Genomic DNA, 25,032 nt, shown 5'->3' with positions numbered 1-25,032 from the left:
AATAGATTGACGGACTTCATTTCGTATTCTTTCAACTGTCATGGCACTCGCATGATGCAGTTGGGCAATTTTCTTGGTCGAGAGACCGCTATTGATAAGCTGGATAATACGGTTTCTCTTTTTTGGGGAAATTTTCATGGCTGCTCCTCTATTGGAACCAGTGACCTTTCACTTGGGAATCAACCTAAAAACACACGGAGCGATTCGGGAACAGGTTGTATTTTGTAGTAGACAGGAAGAAAAAGATTTTTCCACTACCAGGAGCAAAACAGTAACAATGCAGTGACATGACAAGAATCTGCCTACCTAAGCATATATTGGAAGTCAAAATTATGTATGAGATAGCCAAGATGATTGTATATAAAATGATGGTAGTCTCAGATTCACAGCAATAGAGGATGGTGAGATATTGGAGCCTGAAAGTCAAAAGTTCAAAACATTGTTACCCTTTTACTTGTCAGTATATACATCTATACATCTGCAGTATACATCTAATAGGAGACACTGAGACTAATGCGCATATATATATAATATAAAAATTAGGGCTAGCTCACAGTATTAAATTAACGTGCAGGTGCACAAATACACTGTGTGGCCAATATACAAACATATGCATACACTATGCGTCAGCACACTGTGATGAATAAATGCACTCCACAATTGCTGAATTCATTAAAAACAAAAAGGTACTTGGTTAGCATTTTTTGATCAAAGAGCGCAAAAGCCATCCAACCACGTAAAGGTGTATGCAAATATGGATGATCCCTGTAAACTAGGGTCCTAACTCTACACGTGCCAAACCAGGCCTCATCTAAATGGGGAAGTGAAAGAAAACTAGGCACACAACCTGCAATTGTAACCTTGTCTGGGAAGGATGTGTAGATAAGAGTACTGAACCTGGAGGTGGCCATAGTACACAATGCATTTTAAAAAAGCAAAGAAATAAACCCTGCGCACTTTTAGTATTACTGTTATGATCTGCAACATGTACTAAGGAAAGATAGAGGAAAGCTGTCCCTACAGTAAGACTAAGCTGAATCCCTATGATGTACCGGGCTGCCTGTTCCTAGCGAACAGACCCGCCTTAGTCCTCGGTTAGTCTGAACGAAGACCTATAGCATAAGGGGAGAGGTCCCTAAAAGAACTAAGGACTGGGACAAAAATTTGACACCTCCTAAACAGAGAAGTTGTTGTAGAACACAAAAAAGACAAACTGAAAAAAAGGTACTAGAGGTCCCAGAAGGACCAAGCGAACTGACAGAGAAAGGCACCGAAGCACCAGGCTAGAGCAACAGTCAAACACTGAAGTCCAGCACAGCCAGGAGGGCGGAGCTGGAATATAAAGGCAGGTGGTCACGTGACCGCAAAACACAAGATGGAAAAAACAAACAGGAGGGTTCTAACAATTACACACGTGGTCAAAATTGTTGATACCCCTCGTTTAATGAAAGAAAAACCCACAATGGTCACAGAAATAACTTGAATCTGACAAAAGTAATAATAAATTAAAAATCTATGACAATGAACAAATGAAAGTCAGATATTGCTTTTCAACCCTGTTTCCACAGAATTTTTAAAAAATATTAAACTCATGAAATAGGCCTGGACAGAAATGATGGTACCCCTGAAAATAATGTGACAAAAGGGACATGTTAAATCAAGTTGTGTCCACTAAATAGCATCACAGGTGTCTACAATCTACAAGAGACGTATAGTACAAATGGTAACAAAAGAGCCCAGGATAACTTCTAAAGAGATTAAAGGTGATCTTCAAGCTCAAGGAACATCAGCGTCAGATCGCACCATCCATCGATGTTTGATCCAAAGTGGACTTCATGGGATACGACCAAGGAGAACACCATTGTCGAAAAATAATCATAAAAAAGCCAGACTGGAATTTGCCAAACTACATGTTGACAAGCCACAAAGCTTCTTTGAGAATGTCCTATGGACAGATGAGACAAAAATGGAAGTTTTTGGCAAGGCACATCAGCTCTATGACAGAAAAATGAAGCATATCAAGAAAAGAACACTGTCCCTACTGTGAAACATGGAGGAGGCTCTGTTGTGTTCTGTGGCTGCTGCATCTGGCACAGGGTGTCTTGAGTCTGTGCAGGGTACAATGAAATCTCAAGACTATCAAGGGATTCTAGAGAGAAATGTGCTGCCCAGTGTCAGAAAGCTTGGTCTCAGTCGCAGGTCATGGGTCTTGCAACAGGATAATGACCCAAAACACACAGCTAAAAACACCCAAGAATGGCTAAGAGGAAAACATTGGACTATTCTGAAGTGGCCTCCTATGAGCCCTGACCTAAATCCTATTGAGCATCTTTGGAAAGAGCTGAAACATGCCGTCTGGAAAAGGCAACCTTCAAACACGAGACAACTGGAGCTGTTTGCTCATAAGGAGTGAACCAAAATACCTGTCGAGAGGTACAGAAGTCTCATTGACTGTTACAGGAATCGTTTGATTGCAGTGATTGCCTCAAAAGGTTCTTCAACAAAATATTAAGTTAAGAAGAGTACCATCATTTCTGTCCAGGCCTATTTCATGAGTTTAATTTTTTTTAAAATTCTGTGGAAGCAGGGTTGAAAAGCAATGTCTGACTTTCATTTGTTCATTTTCATAGATTTTTAATTTATTATTACTTTTTGTTAGATTTAAGCTATTTCTGTGACCATTGTGGGTTTTTCTTTCATTAAACGAGGGGTACCAACAATTTTGACCATATGTGTAAATTAATGTCCAGATGCTCAAATATGCCATATTACTACTATAGCTTGTTCTGATAAGCAGAACAGTTGAAGGAAAAGACAAGTGTTGATTCTTTCATTACCAGCATCAGTACTCCAAATGAGTTTCTGGTTTGGAAGTCAATTACATGCAACTTTTTTACAGGAATGAAGACAAATCCTTTAAAAGGCAATCTGATTTGGGTGTAGTATCCTAATAGTATCCTTAAATAGTGCTTGGGCAGCCCTGTAATTGTGTTATTGTATGCCTGTAAGTCCCAGACAAATTTAGTGTCTCTACAACAAGTCAAACATAAAGTATGTAAATTGCAAATGAACATTCACCCATCCCCAATCCACCAATCTTTAAATAGTAACCATTGTTTTTAATTTTTATTTAATAAATGAATAGAATACAAGAAAACCATCAACTCTATTATATATCTTATCCGAGAAATCTGCTTCTTTTTCATCATGGACTGAATTCACTTTCAATTCATGGATAATATCTGTATTCAGGTAAGACAGATTTTCACATCACTGAGATAGGTGATAGATGGAGTTTTTAAACTATGGATGAGGTGAAGGAGCTAGACACACAGACAGAGACATTCTGCTGAAAGTCCATATGACATGACAGTTACAGTTCTCCATAGAACTTTATGAGCAGCAGCCGCCATCTCCTATCTCAGTTTTGGGAAAGCCTGTTCACTGAAGACATATTTTACCCCTGAGTTGAGATATTTGAGGATATTATGATCTGTTAAGGAGGAGAAAGAAGCAGATTTTTTTTATATGATATATTAGAAAGTTTCTTGTTTTCAAGTGTACTTGTGCATTTATGCTTTAAATCGAAGAAATTTCATTCTGTTTGCAATATATAATAGGTTTTTGAAATGTATTACTACAACCAAATATTTGTTTTAACAAACGTTTAATAACTGTTTAAAAACCTTTGCAATGCCGAAACAATAACATTTCATTTTTCTTATTTATTTAGCTGTTTTGAAAATGGACTATTCGGTGGTTGATTTAGAAACTCTTCAAGCTTTATATGAAAATGTAAGTATAGTTTTCAAAGTTAAAAACTCCATGTAAATAGAAGCAACAATCCAGGTTCCTTGTTTCCAAGCCATATTTGCCTCAGTATACAGTATGTATGGCAGTTGCTGAATATTTAGGTTTTTTTTTCATTCTTTTTTATTCATTTTCAAAAAGAAAGACCATAAAAAATTGACAGCAGTTAAAAAAATATTAGCAGATAATATAAACTCCATGTCCATTCAATTACAAAGGTCATACATACAGGTGACAGTTAGGAAAACTACATTTACAGAATAGTTATATGCAATGAAGTCCAGCTAAATGCTTCAGTCTTAGGAGGACATAGGTAGACGATTGTAGAATATCTTACGCTTATATAACAAGGCAATTCAAAAAAGGCAAATAAAGAAAACCAGGAAAAGAGGGGAGAGATTAAAGTTGTCACCTCTCACGGACAAGCCTTGAGGCAGGGAAGTCAAGAAGTCCAAGGTCAAAAGCCAGGAGGGTACGTCAAAGACAAAAGGATAAGACAAACGGATAGTCAGATGCGAAGACCGGGGTCAGGAAACTAAAGTCAGTGTGCGTCAAAGGCAAAATGGATAATGCAAATGAGTAGTCAAAAGGCAAACCCAAGGTCTGGCAACAAAGATCAGAAAATCAGAACACAGAGCACACACCACTGAGCAAGGCTACAACTGTCAATGGTCTGAGCATTGCCAGACAGATAAATAGGCAGGTAATCTCCTTGAACGGGTGACATCTGAAGGAAACTCCACAGGCCTAGCCAGAATTAGATGGCTGTGCTGTCATTCACAATACTGACGGGCCAGCATGCCCCTTCCTCAAATTGGGCAGTTGGGCTGTCACTCACAATACTAATAGCCCAGCATGCCCTGGACACTATAGGGCAACTGATCTGTCATTCACAGCATCCTTAGGACACAGTGAGTGGTAGAATCGTGACAGCCTGATATTTAACTTTGTCTCACTAGATTTTTAAAGACCCTCATACATATTAGATAGCTGTCATCTGAATTATCGTTTGTCTGTCTGTTAGCGATCCAACTCTCCCAAGCACAAAAATGTTTGGCCAAGCGCTTTTGTGTTCTCCATGAGAGAGCCACTGCTAGATCCCTCAGATAGCAGCATTATACATGTGAAGAACTAAAGGATTGGCCATTGAAAATCCAGTGGGCTGAATACTGAACAAATGACTACCTGAGACTGCCTGTATATAAGCTGTAGGCACAAACCACAGCTCTGTCCTAATGGAGATTAGCTAAAAAGTAGCCCAACAGCAAGACCTGAGGGAAAGAAATAGCCCAAAATTATTATTATTTGCTGTATGTACTGACTAATATCAGTTCTGAACTCCTTACTGAAATAGTTACTTTGAATTTAGATTTACTTTTGAAAAAGACTATACAACAGCACACAAAACACATGCGAAAATGTGCTATTCAACACAAGGTTTGATGTTGCTGAGTGATCTGCTAATTCCTTCATTGCATAGTCTCTGATTTCCACTAGTTTAATTTTCCTACGACTGGTGTTATAAGTGTCCAATTTCCCAGTCCCTTCTGCGGTTTATTCAACTACTTTGATCAGTCTTAGGTGGCAAGGTGCTCCAGTATCACTGTCCTTTGCCTGTATTACTGCTTTTCTGCCCTGCACAGCGGCTTTAATCCATAAACATCTATACTTGATGTACTTTCTTCAATCACTATTAAAAAGAGGGGTTTTGCAATGTACAGTCTGTGTGAAAAGGAACAGACTGTTCACTTCCAGGGCCTAAAATTGTTTAACCTCAGTGAAGTTACTTAAGCGAGCAGGGCTCTCACTCATTTTGATACCTGAGTTATGTTTATTGTGTAATATCTTTATTGTCTGTACAAGTCCCCTCTAAAATTGTAAAGTGCTGCGGAATATGTTGCCGCTATAAAAATAAAAATCCTTATTGTTATTATTACCTGTCATGTGAAAAAATGCTATTAACCTGCAGAAACTGGGCTAATCTGCAGGTTAATAGTGTTCTAACCCTTCCCATGCCGGCACTTTGAGCCTCGCTGCTGGGAGAAGATTAACTTTATTCCTCCCGGCAGCGTTCGGGTTTCAGTCACTGGGGTGGCGCCGGCATGGGTTCAGTCACCGCTCTGTGTATAGAGAGCGGCAGCTGTAACTGTGCCTCCCACATTGACTGACAGCCGCTCAGCCTTAGGGCTGGCTGTCAGTTAGTGCCTGGGGCTCGGTTACAGCCACCGCTCTCTATACACAAAGCAGTGACTGAATCTGCACTGGCGCCACCCCAGTGACTGAAACCCGAACGCTACCGGGAGGAATAAAGTTCATTTCCTCCCGGCAGCGGAGGCCTAAGTGCTGGTCCCGGGCATATCTGCAAGTTAATAGCTTTTTTTCATGTTAGAGGTTTTCTTTAAGCACTAGTGAACAGCTAATTCTAAGTGCACTTACATGTACTTAGCGTATTTCTCCCCAATTACTGTCCAATCATAAGAAAATTGGGATGAATAAATGACCATTTGATTGAAACCTGTCTAATCTGTCAGAAAATTGATCTGACATGCTGAGGAATCCATCTGTCAAACACAACTAATGTGACATGTGAACAGATATCTGAAAGACAACCTAGAAAAGGCACAGACCAAGTCAAGTGCTTTTCAAAAGTTGCTTTAATTATTCTTTTACATCAAGTTAAAATTGTATAGACATTTATAATGATCCACGGAACAAGTAATTACAAGATCTTGAATACTTGTTAGATCAGTAGATGACTGTCTGTGGACGCACAAAGAGCATTATGGAGAGATCGTACAGAGGAATTGGCGTGTGAATGTGAACACATGTGATGTTTAATTACAAGCCTACTGTATATCATTATACTCTTTTCTTTCCCTCTTTGTTTTTCTTTAATATAAATGTTTAATATCAAAAATATATATCTACTGCCTCTATCACGTTCCTGACCATTTATATACAGGCTCTCTGTTTGTCCTGTATTTACGGCTTTTGGTTTTGCGCACTCATCGTTAATACTATGGTTTGTATTGTAAATGATGATATAGGATTGTAAGTAAACGTCGTAGATGTATGCACATGCCGATGTATGCACATGCCGATGTATGCACATGCCAGTTCATCTGTACGATGTCTCCGTAATGCCCTCTGTATGTGCAGCTTGTGTGTTCTCTTCTACGGACTGTCATCTACTGATCTGCATCTATTCAGGATCTTGTAATTACTTGTTCCATGGATCGTTCAAATTATCTGTATTATTTTTACTTGATGTAAAGAATGAATAATGGCAACTTCTTAGAAGCACTTGAACTGGTCTGTGTGTCTTTGTTAAGCCTTTTTTTCAATCTACATTATGATGGTATTGGAAAACCCATTAACCCGCATTTAACACTCAGCTGCTATTGTTACTGTTTAGACTTTTAATCTGAAGACAACTCCATTATAAAGAATTTGAAGGTTTCATGTCAGGACAATTACAACAGATGAGGAAGATATTAATAATCTGTTGGTGTCAATGGCTAGTAGACCAATTTTATAATCTGTAAGCTTGGCCTGCTGTGTTAGTAATCTGTGTGTGCAGCTTAAATTAAACGTGATTGCCATGGCGCCGGTGGGTGGTGGGCTGGATGAGCCCGGCAGCCATTTCCATGTGCACATTTATTTGTAGTTCAGTTTCCCGCTACAGGCTTAGCCCTGCACTGTGTAGCTCCGCCTCCACTGTATCTGCATAGACACGCCTCTCTGACTGACAAAGCTTACTCTGCTCTTCAGCTAGAGAGGAGCTGAGGAGCTTCAGGGCACATGCCCCCGGAGGCTGAAGAGTGCTACAGCGATACAGATAAGAGGGGAGTAAGGTGGCAGACAGTCAGCAAAGGAGGAAGGATGCAGTAGAATTTTTGTCATGGTAATGGGGAGGTATGTGATGTGCAAATCAGGATATTTACAGGAGAGGGAGAGAGAGAGAGAGTATAGTGGGCAAATGCCCTGCTAGGTTTGGACTGACACACTGAGTCTAGTGAATCCCACTTTGGACCCCAGAGCCATGACTGTCATACATATGAATTTCTCCTGGACAGTGTGCAGGGGGTAAAGGATCTTACCCGTGTCCACCATGCAGCCATTTCCATAGGGACTCATGGAATCTCCCAATCAGAATCTGCCTTACCCCTAATAGGTAGGTGAAGGGATCAATGGCGTGAAATGATGGCAGAATAGGCTCTTTATTTTTATATTTAACCTGTAAAGCAACTTTTTAATGTACATCAGAACCATATACATATCACAGAGCCTGCAACACAGATTCCTATTAGAATTGTGTTGTCCATCTCCTTTAGCGCCATGTCTTCTGAGAACAAAAACAAAAATATCTTCCAAAATAACGTGAAGTTTTTATGGTGTCATATGTTCCTTAACCCCAGGGTGCTGTGAGTTATAGGACTTTGGGTTAAAATAGAAACAGAGATCATTGGACATGAACTCACCTCATGCACGTCACTGACAGCGTGGGAGAATTCTCCTGCACTCAGCACTTCAGCGTGAGAATTTTCCCACGCTGTCAGTGACGTGAATGAGGTGAGCTGAGTTCATTGGACATGACCTCGGCTCATCTTTATGCCGTCACAGCGAGACACTGAGGAGCGCAAGCATGCCTGCGCTTCTCAGTGTCTGCGGGATGACAGGCTGGATGGCAGCTTTCTGCTGCGGTCCAGCCTGTCATCTCGATGTAGCAGAGCTGGAGCCGTCCTGGGATCCATGGAAAGGTAAGGATGATGTTGGTTTATTATTGGTTTATTATTTTTCTTTTATTGCAGGAGATCGTTGGCTTCAGCTGGAATGGGTGTGATGGTAAGTATGGTTTAATTTAGAACAATAAAGAATTGTGTGTTTATTTCAATTAAAGGACTTTATTCTGGGTGTTGTGTTTTTTTTAAATACTTTACTAGAAATTCATGGCGGTCATGTCTAATACTGGCGTGACCCCATGAATTTTGGGCTTAGGGCCAGCTGATAATACCAAGCTGGCCCTAACCCCTTTATTACCCAGTGAGCCACCGCACCAGGGCCCTGGATGAGTTGGGTACAGCGCCAGAAGATGGCGCTTCTATGAACGCGCCATTTTCCGGGGTGGCTGCGGACTGCAATTTGCAGCGGGGGGGGGGCCAGAAAGCTTGGGCCTCCCTGCGCTGCAGATTCCAGCCCCCAGCTGCCTAGTTGTACCTGGCTGGACACAAAAATAGGGCGAAGCCCCACGTATTTTTTTTTTAATTATTTCATGAAATTCATGAAATAATTAAGAAAAAAAGGCCTTCCCTATATTGTTGTGTCCGGCCAGGTACAAATAGGCAGCTGGTGGTTGGGGGCAGCCCGTTCCTGCCTGCTGTACCTGGCTGGACACAAATATAGTGCGAAGCCCCACTTCAATTTTTTTTTATTATTTCATGAAATTCATGAAATAATTAAGAAAAAAAGGCCTTCCCTATATTGTTGTGTCCGGCCAGGTACAAATAGGCAGCTGGTGGTTGGGGGCAGCCCGTTCCTGCCTGCTGTACCTGGCTGGACACAAATATAGTGCGAAGCCCCACTTCAGTTTTTTTAAATTATTTCAGGAAATTCATGAAATAATTTAAAAAAAATTGACGTGGGGCTTCGCACTATATTTGTGTCCAGTCAGGTGCAGCAGGCAGGAACGGGCTGCCCCCAACCACCAGCTGCCTATTTGTACCTGGCCGGACACAACAATATAGGGAAGCCCTTTTTTTCTTAATTATTTCATGAAATAATTTAAAGAAAATTGACGTGGGGCTTCGCCCTGTTTTTGAGTCCAGCCAGGTACAACTAGGCAGCTGGGGGCTGGAATCCGCAGCGCAGGGAGGCCCAAGCTTTCTGGGCCACCCCCGCTGCAAATTGCAGTCCGCAGCCACCCCGGAAAATGGCGCGTTCATAGAAGCGCCATCTTCTGGCGCTGTACCCAACTCATCCAGGGCCCTGATGTGGTGGCTCACTGGGTAATAAAGGGGTTAGGGCCAGCTTGGCATTATCAGCTGGCCCTAAGCCCGAAATTCATGGGGTCACGCCAATATTAGACATGACCGCCATGAATTTCTAGTAAAGTATTTAAAAAAAACACAACACCCAGAATAAAGTCCTTTAATTGAAATAAACACACAATTCTTTATTGTTCTAAATTAAGCCATACTTACCGTCACGCCCATTCCAGCTGAAGCCAACGATCTCCTGAAATAAAAGAAAAATAATAAAGCAACATCATCCTTACCTTTCCATGGTTCCCAGGACGGCTCCAGCTCTGCTACATCGAGATGACAGGCTGGACCTGCAGAACGCTGCCATCCAGCCTGTCATCCCGCAGACACTGAGAAGCGCAGGCATGCTTGCGCTCCACAGTGTCTCTCTGTGAGGGCATCCAGATGAGCCGAGTTAATGTCCAATGAACTTGGCTCACCTCATGCACGTCACTGACAGCGTGGGAAAATTCTCCTGCACTCAGCGCTTCAGCGTGGGAGAATTCTCACGCTGAAGCGCTGAGTGCAGGAGAATTTTCCCACGCTGTCAGTGACGTGCATGAGGTGAGCTGAGTTCATTGGACATGAGCTCACCTTATGCACGTCACTGACAGCGTGGGAGAATTCTCCTGCACTCAGCGCTTCAGCGTGAGAATTTTCCCACGCTGTCAGTGACGTGCATGAGGTGAGCCGAGTTCATTGGACATGACCTCGGCTCATCTGGATGCCGTCACAGAGAGACGCTGAGGAGCGCAAGCATGCCTGCGCTTCTCAGTGTCCGCGGGATGACAGGCTGGATGGCAGCGTTCTGCGGCGGTCCAGCCTGTCATCTCGATGTAGCAGAGCTGAAGCTGTCGTGTGAACCATGGAAAGGTAAGGATGATGTTGCTTTATTATTTTTCTTTTATTGCAGGAGATTGTTGGCTTTAGCTGGAATGGGCGTGACGGTAAGTATGGTTTAATTTAGAACAATAAAGAATTGTGTCTTTATTTCAATTAAAGGACTTTATTCTGGGTGTTTGTGTTTTTTTTTAACTTTGACTATGGGGTTAGTAATGGGGGTGTCTTATAGACGCCTCTCCATTACTAACCTGGGCTTGATGTCAGCTGGCATTATAAGCTGACATCAACCCCAGCCCTATTACCCCACTGCCACTGCTACAGGGCAGTGGGAAGAGCGAGGCTAAGTGCCAGAATTGGCGCATCCTATGGATGTGCCATTTCTGGGGCGGCTGACGGCTGGTGTTTCTAGCCTGGGAGGGGGCCAATATTCATGGCACCCTTCCTGAGCTATTAATATCAGCCCCCAGCTGTCTGCCTAGCCTTTGCTAGCTATTAAAATAGGGGGGACCCCACGTCAATTTTTTGGGGGGTCCCCCATTTTAATAGCTAGTAAAGGCTAGGCATTCAGCTGGGGGCTGATATTAGTAGCCTGGGAAGCTCCATGGGTATTACCCCCTTCCCAGGCTTCAAACATCTGCCCCAGCCGTCTGCTTAACCTCCGCTAGAGCCTAAAATTAAGGGGAACCCCACGCTATTTTTTTTTTAAATAAATCCTTTATTTTAACACTAAATGACAAGTACAGTAATCAACACTGTCACTGTACTTCATATATATGTGACTGACATGTTTCTATCTATCTAATCTATGTGTGATGCTCTATTCCTTCCATTCTAAATTGTCGGGTACCACTGCTGAATTGCCGGCCGGCTTTTTTAAAGAGACAGTGCATGAAAACACTATTATTTTTTTTAATAAATCCTTTACACTAAATGGCAAGTACAGTAATCAACACTGTCACTGTACTTCTTATATATGTGACTGACATGTTTCTATCTATCTAATTTATGTGTGATTCTCTATTCCTTCTATTCTAAATTGTCGGGTACCGCTGCTGAATTGCCGGCCGGCTTTTTTAAAGAGACAGTGCATGAAAACACTATTATTTTTTTTTATAAATCCTTTACACTAAATGACAAGTACAGTAATCAACACTGTCACTGTACTTCATATATATGTGGCTGACATGTTTATATCTATCTAATCTATGTGTGAAGCTCTATTCTTTCGGTTCTAAATTGTCGGGTACAGGTGTATGCCGCTGCTGAATTGCCGGCTTTTCATGTTTCACTGTGAGCACAGTTCCCATCGATTTGGGCAATCACTCTAATGCCACAACCACCATGGCTGTGGCATTACAGTGAGTGGCAGACAATCCCTGCATGATTGGTGCTCTAAATAGCGCCAGACATGCAGGACACGCTTTTGGTGCACGAACAGTTATCGAACATAACCTCGAACAGCCGAATTTTTTGCAAATCGTTCGGGTTCGTCGAACGGCTCGAACACCGCCCAAAACAGCTCGAATTTGAGATTGGCGAACAGTTCTAGTCGAACACCGCTCATCTCTAGTCCTAAATAGGTCGGCACATAAGTACATGCACAGAATGTAATTAGATGAATTTATGAATGAATTTATGAATGAAGTGATTTTTCTTATTCTACCAATTTTTCATTTTGTATTGTAGTTGTAAAAGCCATTTATTAGAATTTTAAACACTCATTAGGCCCATCAGACATTGAATACTTTTTCATAGGAAGAGTCTTCAACAGATGGTCAAAATTTGAGTTTTTACTGGATGGTATTGACCACATACTTCATTATATGATGGTATGGGATGTCATGGAGTCCACCCCTGAAATAATAGGGACACCAGTAGGTCAAATCGGACCTATGGATTTTGTTAAAAAATAACAATATGATATTTGATGGTTCTTAATAAACAGGAAGTCTTTCTCCGATTTATTCAATATACCAGCAGTAATTGCCCCTTAAAGGAGGAAACTGTATTATTAAAAATATACCGTTTTTTCGGACTATAACATATATACTTTCCGCTCACCCCCAAATTTGGGGGGAAAATTGGGGTGCGTCTTATAGACCGAATGTAACTTACTAGGGGTGGGGGGCGGCAGGGGTTGGGCGATACTGCGGTTCCTGCGCTTGGAGGAGGGGATATGTGGAGGTGTGACGCTGATTGTCCTAGGGTTGTAAGACGGGATGTTTGACGGTCCTTGGTGGTGCGGAGGCTCCACCGACAGTTTATGAAAGGCTGGAGCCCTCGCACTTCCATGTTCTCTATGTGGTGGACTCCGGGAAAATGGCCACTGTTGGTGGAGCCCCCACACCGCCAAGGACAGTCAAACCACCATGGGACACGCAGCGTCGCACCTCCAGACAGCCCCTCCTCCAAGCACAGGACCCGCAGCATCGCCGGCAGTATCGCCCGACTCCTGCTGCCGAGCACCGTTGAGCAGTACCTTCTTCCAGCCTGGGACAGGACTCCCAGCATCACTCTGAACACCCCCTGTGTCCCCGTTCATATCACCGCCACTGCCCTTCGCCTGTAAGCTTAATTCAGACTGTAAAATTTGACCCCCATTTGACACAAAGTTTTTTTCCCCTATTTTCCTCCTGAAAATTTGGGGTGAGTCCTTATGGCCTGGTGCGTCTTATAGTCCGAAAAATACGGTATTTCTATGAGATTGAGTTCATTTTTGATAATATTGAGTGTTACTCAAATGCATCCATGTAATATATTTGCCGTTCAGTAGTGATGATTGAGCACTAAAATGCTTCAGTGCTCGGTACTCGAATTGAGCAGGTTGGACGCTCGGATCGGCTTGACTCGAGTACCAAGTTTAATGGAAGTCAATGGGAAACGTGAGCATTTTTCTGGCAGACCCTAACAGGAGATCTGGGGAGGTAGGAAAATCACTGAAATTAATGGAGACTCTGCTCAAATGGAATGGGAAAAGCTTGGGGAAGACGTCTGGACACATCTCTGACTCCCAGGTTGCTGCTGGGAGCAATGTTGTCAGTCCTTAAAAATGGAGTAATACTCTGACAGCAAAACATACAAAACTGAAAATAAAATGGGTTTTCCAGAAAAAATTTTTAGGAAACATTATTTCCTGTATAATGACTTGTATATAAGGCTAAACAAAAAAAAAAAAAAAAAAAAGAGAAAAAGTAAGCCCACCTCTTCCACCCCTTAATAGCCGGGCCATCTCACTGTATTTCCCTGTCACCTATGACTACAGTAGATGACATAGTAGAGAGGGCAATAAAACTACACCCACCTGTAAATGTAATTTTAACATTTTAATACTTTATCTGGGCATGTGGTGAGTGTGACATGGTCAGACACATCCTGTTTAATTTATGAAGGAGGGGCTCAAACTCACAAATCCTATGCAAAAAAATGCAAGACCTGCCAAAAATTAGAAGGAAGAAGGACTCCGATACATCCTGTATTAGACATAAAGGAGGGCCTCATTCACATTCTGTTAAAATTATTAGGAAGTGGTACTCCTAGACCCAAAGCTTATGCTCTAAGTGGAAGGGCTTCCAAAAAGTACTGTAGAAGGAGGGACTGCAATACACCCTGGAAGTTACATAGAAGAGGGCCTCAGAAAACATTTATTTCACATTTTTAAAGATTGGGACTCCTAGACTGGTAAAGTCTATGCACTAAGTGCAAGGACTGGAAAACATTTACACCTGGTGGCTGTAATACACTGTTCAAAAAAATAAAGGGAACACTTAAACAACACAATGTAACTCCAAGTGAATCAAACTTCTGTGAAATCTACCTGTGAATGTGAATCAATTTCTCCTGCTGTTGTGCAAATGGAACAGACAACTGGCAGAAATGATAGGCAATTAGCAAGATACCCCCTATAAAGGAGTGGTTCTGCAGGTGGTGACCACAGACCATTTCTCTGTTCTCATCCTTTTTGGCTGTTGTTTTGGTCACTTTTTCATTTTGCCATTGCTCTCACCCCTAGAGGTACAGTAGCATGAGGCGGTGTCTACAGTACAACCCAAAGAAGTTGCTCAGGTAGTGCAGTTCATCCAGGATGGCGCATCAAGCTGTGGCAAGAAGGGTAGCTGTGTCTGTCAGCACAGTGTCCAGAGCATGGAGCAGATACCAGGAGATGTGGAGGGAGCCATAGGAGGGCAACAACCCAGCAGCAGGACCGTTACCTCCTCCTTTGCGCAAGGAGGAACAGGAGGAGCAGTGCCAGATCCCTGCAAAATGACCTCCAGCAGGCCACAAATGTGCATGTGTCTGCACAAACGGTTAGAAACCAACTCCATGAGGGTGGTATGAGGGCCCGACGTCCACAGATGGGGGTTATGCTCACAGCCCAACATCTTGCAGGACGCTTGGCATTTGCCACAGAACACCAGGATTGGCAAAGTCGCCACTGGCGCCCTGTGCTCTTCAGAGATGAAAGCAGGTTCACACTGAGCACATGTGACAGACGTGACAGAGTCACGCCATGGAGAGAGATCTACTGCCTGCAACATCCTTCAGCATGACCGATTTGGAAGTGGGTCAGTAATGGTGTGGGGTGGCATTTCTTTGGAGGGCCGCACAGCCCTCCATGTGCTCGCAAGAGGTAACCTGACTGCCCTTAGGTACCGAGATGAGATCCTCAGACCCCTTGTGAGACCATATGCTGGTGCGGTTGGCCCTGGGTTCCTCCTAATGCAGGACAATGCCAGACCTCATGTGGCTGGAGTCTGTCAGCAGTTCCTGCAAGATGAAGGAAGTGAAGCTATGGACAGGCCCGCCCGTTCCCCAGACCAGAATCCTATTGAGCACATCTGGGACATCATGTCTCGCTCCATCCACCAACGTCACTTTGCACCACAGACTGTCCAGGAGTTGGCGGATGCTTTAGTCCAGGTCTGGGAGGAGATCCCACAGGAGACCATCCGCAACCTCATCAGGAGCATGCCCAGGCATTGTAGGGAGGTCATACAGGCATGTGGAGGCCATATACAATACCGAGCTCATTTTGACTTGTTTAAAGGACATTAAATCAAAGTTGGATCAGCCTGTAGTGTGTTTTTCCACTTTAATTTTGGGGGTGAATCCAAATCCAGGCCTCCATTGGTTAATAAATTTGATTTCCATTGATTTTTGTGTGATTTTGTTGTCAGCACATTCAACTTTGAACAGAACAAAGTATTCAATGAGAATATTTCATTCATTCAGATCTAGGATGTGTTATTTCAGTGTTCCCTTTATTTTTTGAGCAGTGTATATAAGAATTGTTGAGGTAGGTCTAATACACATCCTGTAAATATGATGAAGGAGGGAATAATATGATCTCATCATGTCCCTCTTGAAACTGGCAGGATGAAAGACCGGAATCAATAAATGTAAAGTGGGACAGAAAGCTAGGTCTTGTGGATGAGCGTGTTTGTTATGTTCCTGCCGTAGGCACAGTTTCACCTGGCCCGTGGCACCATCAGCAGCATATCTACTTTCCAGTCCCTTATCGCATGCCTTGGGTATTTTAAATTAGGTATATAATATATGCCTTCAAACTTTCTGGTATAGGGAAAATAAAATATGTAGCCCTGAAAAGGACTTGTTTTTAAGTTGTAGTAGCAGTATACCTATAGAAAGACTGTAAGGCAATAAACCCTGCCTTTATGCTTCTAATCTAAACTATGCCTCCTCCTCCTATTACTACACAGAATGCAGGTACCAGTGGTTTTACTAGAGAAAGGACTGTATGTAGCCCTGAAATGGACTTGTTTTAATGGTGCAGCAGCAGTATACAGGTGTTGCAGTAGCAATTAAACACTGTCTATATGCCTGCTCTAATCTAAGCTCTCGCTCCTAGATCAACTCTCCCTGAACTGCTTCCAGAGGAGAGTATGCCAAGCTTCGCGTCACGGGGTCTTATATAAGACCCGATGACGTGATGCGGCCGGCTAATCACAGTAATGCCAGTAGCCAATTTGGCTACAGCATACTGTGTATGGCAGGCAATCTCAGCATGTTTAATGGCTGTCTAACAGCCACAAAACATGCGGGACTTTCTGGCTGCCTGGAAACATCAGAGGATGTATCTCTTAATAAAGGTATGGGGTTTCCCACTATAGATGAATAAGAAGGCCGAGGTATCTCCCCCAGTCCCTGGGTGTTAGCTATGGAGATCTGCGACATGTGGGTCCTCATGTTGTTGTTTTTGCCGCTCACACTCCCTGATGAAGAAAGCGCCGGCACCTTGTCCGCCATCTTTTTTTCAGAGACTCCTCTCCCTGCCGCCCCTGAAGCCCCTCCGTCGGTCGCAGCCTTTCGCTCCACCGCATCCTCCTCACCGTGCTCCTCTGTGTCCCCAGGGAGCTCCTCCTCACCTCCATCTTCCAGCGCATGCTGCTCTGCGCGGGCCGCCGCCATTTTAGGTGTCTGGGGTAAGGCCTGCAGAGCTTCTTAAATAACAGGTTATACCCGTCGCTTGAGTCACTGGAGGGTGTCTGTATGCTGGGCCAGTATTTGTATGTTTCTTGGCTGGCATTTGAGGGGAGCAATCATCATTAATATGGGTCTGTAGACATCTCCCATCCAGGAGCTGAGAGGCTGCACGTCCTCACTCCTCCATAGCCAGTCCACGCCCCCGTAACTCATGTTTTTGAACACACTGCTATTATTTTGAACACTACTGTAGATGCAGATGATGGCTGAGTAACAAAGCCATCATTTGCCAGCAGAGATGCGGACTCAGTTTCTGCTCATTGTGTGCCTAACAAGCACACGGATTTCATTCTATACCGTAACTCTTTCTATGGAATATTTGTACAATGCACTTTAAAATACATATATAATATTCCATTTTCATTCCCTTTTGAAAAAACTTGGGAAATAATATGCCAGTATTTGTAAGAGCTTTATATTCATTCCACTGTAATCTACACACATTCCATATTAATTTGTCATCTAAAGAGCCCAAGGAAATCAATACATACAGTGCCTTGTGAAAGTATTTGCCCCCCTTGAACTTTTCTACCTTTTGCCACATTTCTGGCTTCAAACATAAAGATATAAAATTAAATTTTTTGGGGGAAGGATCAACAACAAGTGGGACACAATCGTGAAGTGGGGCGAAATTTATTGGCTATTTTAAACTTTTTAAAAAAATTAAAAACTGAAAAGTGGGGCGTGCAATATTATTCGGCCCCTTTGAGTTAATACTTTGTAGCGCCACCTTTTGCTGCCATTACAACCGCAAGTCGCTTGGGGTATGTCTCTATCAGTGTTTGTGAACAGCAGTTTTCAGCTCTTTCCACAGATTCTCGGTTGGATTCAGGTCTGGACTTTGACTCGGCCCTTCTAACACCTGGATACGTTTATTTTTGAACCATTCTATTGTAGATTTTGCTTTATGTTTGGGATCATTGTCTTGTTTGAAGATAAATCGCCGTCCCAGTCTCAGGTCTTTTGCAGACTCCAACAGGTTTTCTTCCAGAATGGTCCTGTATTTGGCTCCATCCATCTTCCCATCAATTTTAACCATCTTCCCTGTCCCTGCTGAAGAAAAGCAGGCCCAAACCATGATGCTGCCACCACCATGTTTGACAGTGGGGATGGTGTTTTGAGGGTGATGAGCTGTGTTGCTTTTACGCCAAACATATCATTTTGCATTGTGGCCAAAAAGTTTGATTTTGGTTTCATCTGACCAGAGCACCTTATTCCACATGTTTGGTGTGTCTCCCAGGTGGCTTGTGGCAAACTTCAAACAAGACTTTTTATGGATATCTTTGAGAAATGGCTTTCTTCTTTCCACTCTTCCATGAAGGCCAGATTTGTGCAGTGTACGACTGATTGTTGTCCTATGGACAGACTCTCCCACCTCACTGCAGTTCATCCAGAGCAATCATTGGCCTTTTGGCTGCATCTCTGATCAGTCTTCTCCTTGTTCGAGATTAAAGTTTAGAGGGACGGCCGGGTCTTGGTAGATTTGCAGTGGTCTGATACTCCTTCTGACGCGCCCCCTGGGACATATTCCTTTTTGAGGGGAATACCCGGCACCGGATCAGATGGGGGGTTGTAGTCTCCGAGCGGCTGTGACCCGGCCCGTGCCCAGGGCGTCAAACTCAGTGTTATGTGGCAGTCCTACAGATGTTATTAAGAGTTCTTTTGTGTCGACTACGCCACCCGTTGTGATGCGGTCACTGTGGCCGCCGCTGCAGCAGGGTCCGCTGAGGCTGATGGTGGGTGCGCAGCTTGGTGGGATAACCCCCAACGGGAGGGGTATAGCCTCAGGGGGGACAGGTGCAGAGGATGGGGGTTGTGGTGGTGCAGTGCAGCTGGCAATGAAGACAGAGTCGGGTTGTGCAGTTAAGGGTGTTTACTTACTGCAGATGTTGTACTGGTCACTCCAGCTTCGAGTGACCACCCGAGCCGTGCTGCGTCCACCAGGTCCTGGATCCAGCCAACCCCCAAACAAGTCCGGAGCGTGGCCCTGAGCTCTCCTTCTGTCCCGTTCTCTGGCCGTCCCCACCAGTGATCCACCTAGGTCCAGCTCCCTCGGGCCTTCTGTTGGGACACCCTTGGCCTTGGGTTCCCTGACCCTTCATGTGGTGTGCCTTCGGGGTGGATGTGATGGGTGACCGTGACAAACGCTGCCCACGGTCTCCGGTCTCTGGCTGGGGTGTGTTTTGCCCCCCCCACCAGCTTGGGTTCCGGTACCCTGTGCCGACTCTTCACCCGGGGATTTAAGTTGGGATCTTGGAGTCCTTTTCTGCTGTTTCCCCCTCTGGGTCTCTCTCTCTCTTCTCCTCTCTCACTCTGGGTCTCTCTCTTCTCCTCTGCTTGCTGACTTGTTCTCTGCATCTGACTGACTCTCTGCATCTGATCCTCTGCATCTGACCCTGATTCTAGTTGGTGCCCACCTTATATATCCCTCTATGTGTGAGCTCAGGTGACCAGCACCCAATGAGCTCCTATCACTACCCAGACTGCTCCCCCTATCTGCCCCTACACTACATGGGATGTTCCACCCCCCTCCCACTCCAGCCAGGAACAGACTCGGTCGTACCTGCACATTTCTAAGTGGGAGTACCGTTGGTCTGTTCCTCGGAAATGGGATGTATATAGTGCATGCAGCCTACCGAGCTCAGTCCCACACTCCATCCTTACCCGGGAGTGGAATATCACACCTCTGGGTTGAGGTGCAATACCCCTGTAGCAGCCGAATCCTCAGGGTGCTACATTCCCCCCTGGTAAATCACAGCACGTCCTCGGGCTGTAAAGACAAAAACACCAAAACATACAAAATTTTTCATATAAACATAATAAAACGTATAAAACATTATATATATAAAACTTTTCATATAAACATTCTCGTAGTCGTTTCTTGTTTCTGGTTCCTCCTCCGGACACTGTGCAACGTGTGTCCGGGAAAAGTGCGACAGTCTCTTAGAAAAACAGGTTTTCTATAAAACCGGTAGGGGGCGCTTTAGGACGCGCAACTATTTACAGGGGTAGTGGCCGCTCTCAGTCCTCGGCCAGGTAGAGGGAAGGGAATGGCTGCTCACAGTCCTCAGCCTGTGGGATGAAGGGGTTAACGGGTAAACAGTTCACTGGTCCCAACGGGGACTATTTTAGCAGCAACGGTTCACTGTGCCCCGACGGGCAACTATATACAGTCTCTACTCCCGTCCTCAACGACGGCTCCCTCCTGCTTTTTCTTGGTGATATGGTGTTGCTTCAGACCCGTCCGGGTCCTCTCCCAGATGCGGCACTCTTGGTCTTATGGGCGCGGTGGTGTTAGCGCCCGGGTCGCCCGGGCCTTGCGGCCAGGCCTGGGGTATCTGGAAGGTAAAGGGCACCGTAAGGACGGCGGCGCCCTGGGCTACTTGGCCCTGCGACCAGGCCGGGGGCTCCGCGGAGGTAGGGGGCGCTGTTGGTATTGCGGCGCCCGGGGGTACTAGGCCTTGCGACCAGGCTGGTGGTACTTCCTGCTTGGTCACGCCCGGGGTCGAGGCGTGTGACGTCACAGGGGTCGCGGCTGCGGTTTGAGGCCTAGTCTGCGGCGGTGACGTTGCAGCGACGGGCACGGCAGGATAGACTTCGGGCTCTGCGACGGGGAGCTGGGGCAGGTACGCGGTTTCCCGGTTTGGGGTATAGACGTCCCCTTTACCTGCCTCCACTCGTTCGGCTCCCTTCTCGGCGCCGTCTCCGGCCTTCAATCCTCCTGCGCCATCCTCAGAGGTGGTCTGTCTCCTCGTCTTGGGTGGCGTGCTCCGCTGACAGGTCTCGGTCTGCTGGGCCATCTCACGGCTCCACTCCGCCAACGTCTCTCGCTGCACCCGGGCCATCCTCCTTGCGAGGCCCTCCAGAGCGGTCTGCGCACACTCCCGGTCTCGGGGGAGCTGTGCTAGGACCTCCACTAGGCCTAGTGGGGTCGCTGTTTCCAGCAGGCTCCTGACCAACGGGTCGGTGCTGCTCTGCTCTCTTTCTGTTGTCTCCAGCAGGCTCCTGGCCAGCGGGCCGGTGCTGCTCTGCTCTCCCTCCTCTGTTTCTAGCAGGCTCCTGGCCAACGGGCCGGTGCTGCTCTGCTTTCTCGCCATCTCCGGGTAAGCTCCTCCGATATTCTTCTCCCGGCTTCTTGCCTCCGGGTGCGCTCGCTCTAGACTGCTCCAAGCGGCACCCATCTTTTCTCTTCTCTTTCGTCTCCTCCCCCTTAGAGGGCGGTCCCGGGGCAACTCGGTGACTGTCAGCTCCAGGGGTAGTTCTTTCACGCTGACAGACACCTCTAGCATCACAGTCTCTGTTGGTGGGGGCGGTTTCCACTTTTGGCGCCATTTTCTGTCCTGGCCCACGATGGGAGGCGACCTCCTGCCCTCCTTTGGCACGCCCATAATGGCGTCCGCTGCTCTTCCAAGGCGGGAAATCTGCGGTTTTGGCGGGAAGCGTCGCCCAGTGGCGGGAAACTCTGCAGATGGCGGGAACAAGTTGGAAATGGCGGACAATCGGCGGGAAACGACTGGTGATGGAGTCCGATGGCGTGGACCCTCCAGAACCGGCGGGAGACTTCTTTCTGAGGTAAACTTGCACTTTTCTTCAGGCACGCAGTACCCGGTTGTTGTGGGCACGTAATCCTGCCGACTACGCCAAAGTTGACGCGCCCCCTGGGACATATTCCTTTTTGAGGGGAATACCCGGCACCGGATCAGATGGGGGGTTGTAGTCTCCGAGCGGCTGTGACCCGGCCCGTGCCCAGGGCGTCAAACTCAGTGTTATGTGGCAGTCCTACAGATGTTATTAAGAGTTCTTTTGTGTCGACTACGCCACCCGTTGTGATGCGGTCACTGTGGCCGCCGCTGCAGCAGGGTCCGCTGAGGCTGATGGTGGGTGCGCAGCTTGGTGGGATAACCCCCAACGGGAGGGGTATAGCTTCAGGGGGGACAGGTGCAGAGGATGGGGGTTGTGGTGGTGCAGTGCAGCTGGCAATGAAGACAGAGTCGGGTTGTGCAGTTAAGGGTGTTTACTTACTGCAGATGTTGTACTGGTCACTCCAGCTTCGAGTGACCACCCGAGCCGTGCTGCGTCCACCAGGTCCTGGATCCAGCCAACCCCCAAACAAGTCCGGAGCGTGGCCCTGAGCTCTCCTTCTGTCCCGTTCTCTGGCCGTCCCCACCAGTGATCCACCTAGGTCCAGCTCCCTCGGGCCTTCTGTTGGGACACCCTTGGCCTTGGGTTCCCTGACCCTTCATGTGGTGTGCCTTCGGGGTGGATGTGATGGGTGACCGTGACAAACGCTGCCCACGGTCTCCGGTCTCTGGCTGGGGTGTGTTTTGCCCCCCCCACCAGCTTGGGTTCCGGTACCCTGTGCCGACTCTTCACCCGGGGATTTAAGTTGGGATCTTGGAGTCCTTTTCTGCTGTTTCCCCCTCTGGGTCTCTCTCTCTCTTCTCCTCTCTCACTCTGGGTCTCTCTCTTCTCCTCTGCTTGCTGACTTGTTCTCTGCATCTGACTGACTCTCTGCATCTGATCCTCTGCATCTGACCCTGATTCTAGTTGGTGCCCACCTTATATATCCCTCTATGTGTGAGCTCAGGTGACCAGCACCCAATGAGCTCCTATCACTACCCAGACTGCTCCCCCTATCTGCCCCTACACTACATGGGATGTTCCACCCCCCTCCCACTCCAGCCAGGAACAGACTCGGTCGTACCTGCACATTTCTAAGTGGGAGTACCGTTGGTCTGTTCCTCGGAAATGGGATGTATATAGTGCATGCAGCCTACCGAGCTCAGTCCCACACTCCATCCTTACCCGGGAGTGGAATATCACACCTCTGGGTTGAGGTGCAATACCCCTGTAGCAGCCGAATCCTCAGGGTGCTACACTTCCATTTCAATATGATCGCTTGCACAGTGCTCCTTGAGATGTGTAAAACTTGGGAAATCTTTTTGTATCCAAATCCGGCTTTAAACTTCACCACAACAGTGTCTCGGACCTTCCTGGTGTGTTCCTTGGTCTTCATGATGCTCTCTGCACTTGAAACAGAACCCTGAGACTATCACAGAGCAGGTGCATTTATACAGAGACTTGATTACACACAGGTGGATTCTACTTATCATTACCAGTCATTTAGGACAACATTGGATCATTCAGAGATCCTCACTGAACTTCTGGAGTGAGTTTGCTGCACTGAAAGTAAAGGGGCTGAATAATATTGCACGCCCCACTTTTCCGTTTTTAATTTTTTTAAAAAGTTTAAAATATCCAATAAATTTCGTTCCACTTCACGATTGTGTCCCACTTGTAGATTCTTCCCAAAAAAGTTAGAATTTTATATCTTTATGTTTGAAGCCAGAAATGTGGCAAAAGATAGAAAAGTTCAAGGGGGCCAAATACTTTCACAAGGCACTGTATCTGTTTGTATTGAATATATGTACAGTGGGAAAAAAGTATTTGATACACTGCTTATTTTGCAAGTTTTGTTACCTACAAAGAATGGGGAGGTTTGTAATTTTTATCGTAGGTAAACTTCAACCGTAAGACAGAGTCTAAAAAAAAAATCCATAAAATCACATTGTATGATTTTTACATAATTAATTTGCATGAAATAAGTATTTGATCACCAACCAGCAAAAATTCTGGCTTTCACAGACCTGTTAGTTTTTCTTTCAGAAGCTCTCCTACTCTGCACTGTACCTGTATTAATTGCACCTGTTTGAACTCGTTACCTTTAAAATACACCTGTCCACACAATCACACTCAAACCTCTCCACCATGGCCAAGACCAAAGAGCTGTCTAAGGACACCAAGGACAAAATTGTAGACCTGAACAATCCTGCACAGGACAATAAGCAAGCAGCTTGGTGAGAAGGCAACAATTAGAACAATTATTAGAAAATGGAAGAAACACAAGATGACTGTCAATCTTGCCTTGTGGGTTAAGGATGATTCTGAAAAAGGCCAAGAATCAGCCCAGAACTACAAGTGAGGACCTGGTCAATGACCTGAAAAGAGCTGGGACCAGTGCCTCAAACATTACCGTTAGTAACACAGTACGCCATCATGGATTAAAATTTAAAATCCTGCAGGGCCTGGAAACTCATGTCCAGGCCTATTTGAAGTTCGCCAGTGACCATCTGGATGATCCAGAGGAGGCATGGGAGAAAGTCATGTGGTCAGATGAGACCAAAATATAACTTTTTGGTTTCAACTCCACTCGCCGTGTTTGGCGGAAAAAGAAGGACGAGTACAACCCCAAGTACACTGTACCAACCCGTGAAGCATGTTAGAGAAACATCATACTTTGGGTGTGTTTTTCTGCAAAGGGGACAGAAAGACTGCACCGTATTGAAGGGAGGATGGATAGGGTCATGTATCTCAAGATTTTGGCCAACAACCTCCTTCCCTCAGTAACAGCATTGAAGATGGGTCTTCCAGCATGACAATGACCAAAACACACAGTCAGGACAACTAAGGAGTGGCTCCATAAGAAGCATTTCAAGGTCCTGGAGTAGCCAAGCCAGTGTCCAGACCTGAACCCAATAGAATATCTTTAGAGACAGCTGAAACTCAATGTTGCCAAGCGACAGCCTCGAAACCTGTAGATCTGTATGGAGGAGTGGGCCAAAATCCCTGCTGCAGTGTGTGCAAACTTGGTCAAGAACTACAGGAAATGTCTGACTTCTGTAATAGCAAACAGGTTTTTGTACCAAATATTAAGTTCTGTTTTTTATTGTATCAAATACTTATTTCATGCAATAAAATGCAAATTAATTATGTAAAAATCATACAATGATTTTTTGGATTTTTTTTAGAGTCTGTCTCTCATAGTTGAAGTGTACCTACGATAAAAATTACAGACCTC

The 25,032-nt window shown here is 45.4% G+C and overlaps 1 protein-coding gene across 5 annotated transcripts in view; it reads left to right on the top strand.

The window, feature by feature from the left end:
* Positions 1–25,032, top strand: part of FMN2 (formin 2) — an 872,215-nt gene that overhangs the window by 314,298 nt on the left and 532,885 nt on the right. For all 5 annotated transcript variants that reach the window (XR_012318036.1, XR_012318035.1, XR_012318037.1 and 2 more), the window contains exon 8: positions 3,734–3,795. Coding sequence is in view for 2 of the 5 variants with exons in the window: in XM_073671454.1 (XP_073527555.1) it covers positions 3,734–3,795 (62 nt within the window). In the remaining 3 variants the exon portion in view is untranslated. The remainder of the gene's footprint in view (positions 1–3,733; positions 3,796–25,032) is intronic.

Source organism: Phyllobates terribilis, unplaced genomic scaffold (genome assembly GCF_046119375.1).
Source record: "Phyllobates terribilis strain yellow unplaced genomic scaffold, ASM4611937v1 Scaffold_3__8_contigs__length_932513732, whole genome shotgun sequence".
In the NCBI taxonomy this organism is placed as follows: domain Eukaryota; kingdom Metazoa; phylum Chordata; class Amphibia; order Anura; family Dendrobatidae; genus Phyllobates; species Phyllobates terribilis.
The sequence above is the reverse complement of the archived record's forward strand: the minus strand, read 5'-3'. Positions and strand labels throughout refer to the sequence as shown.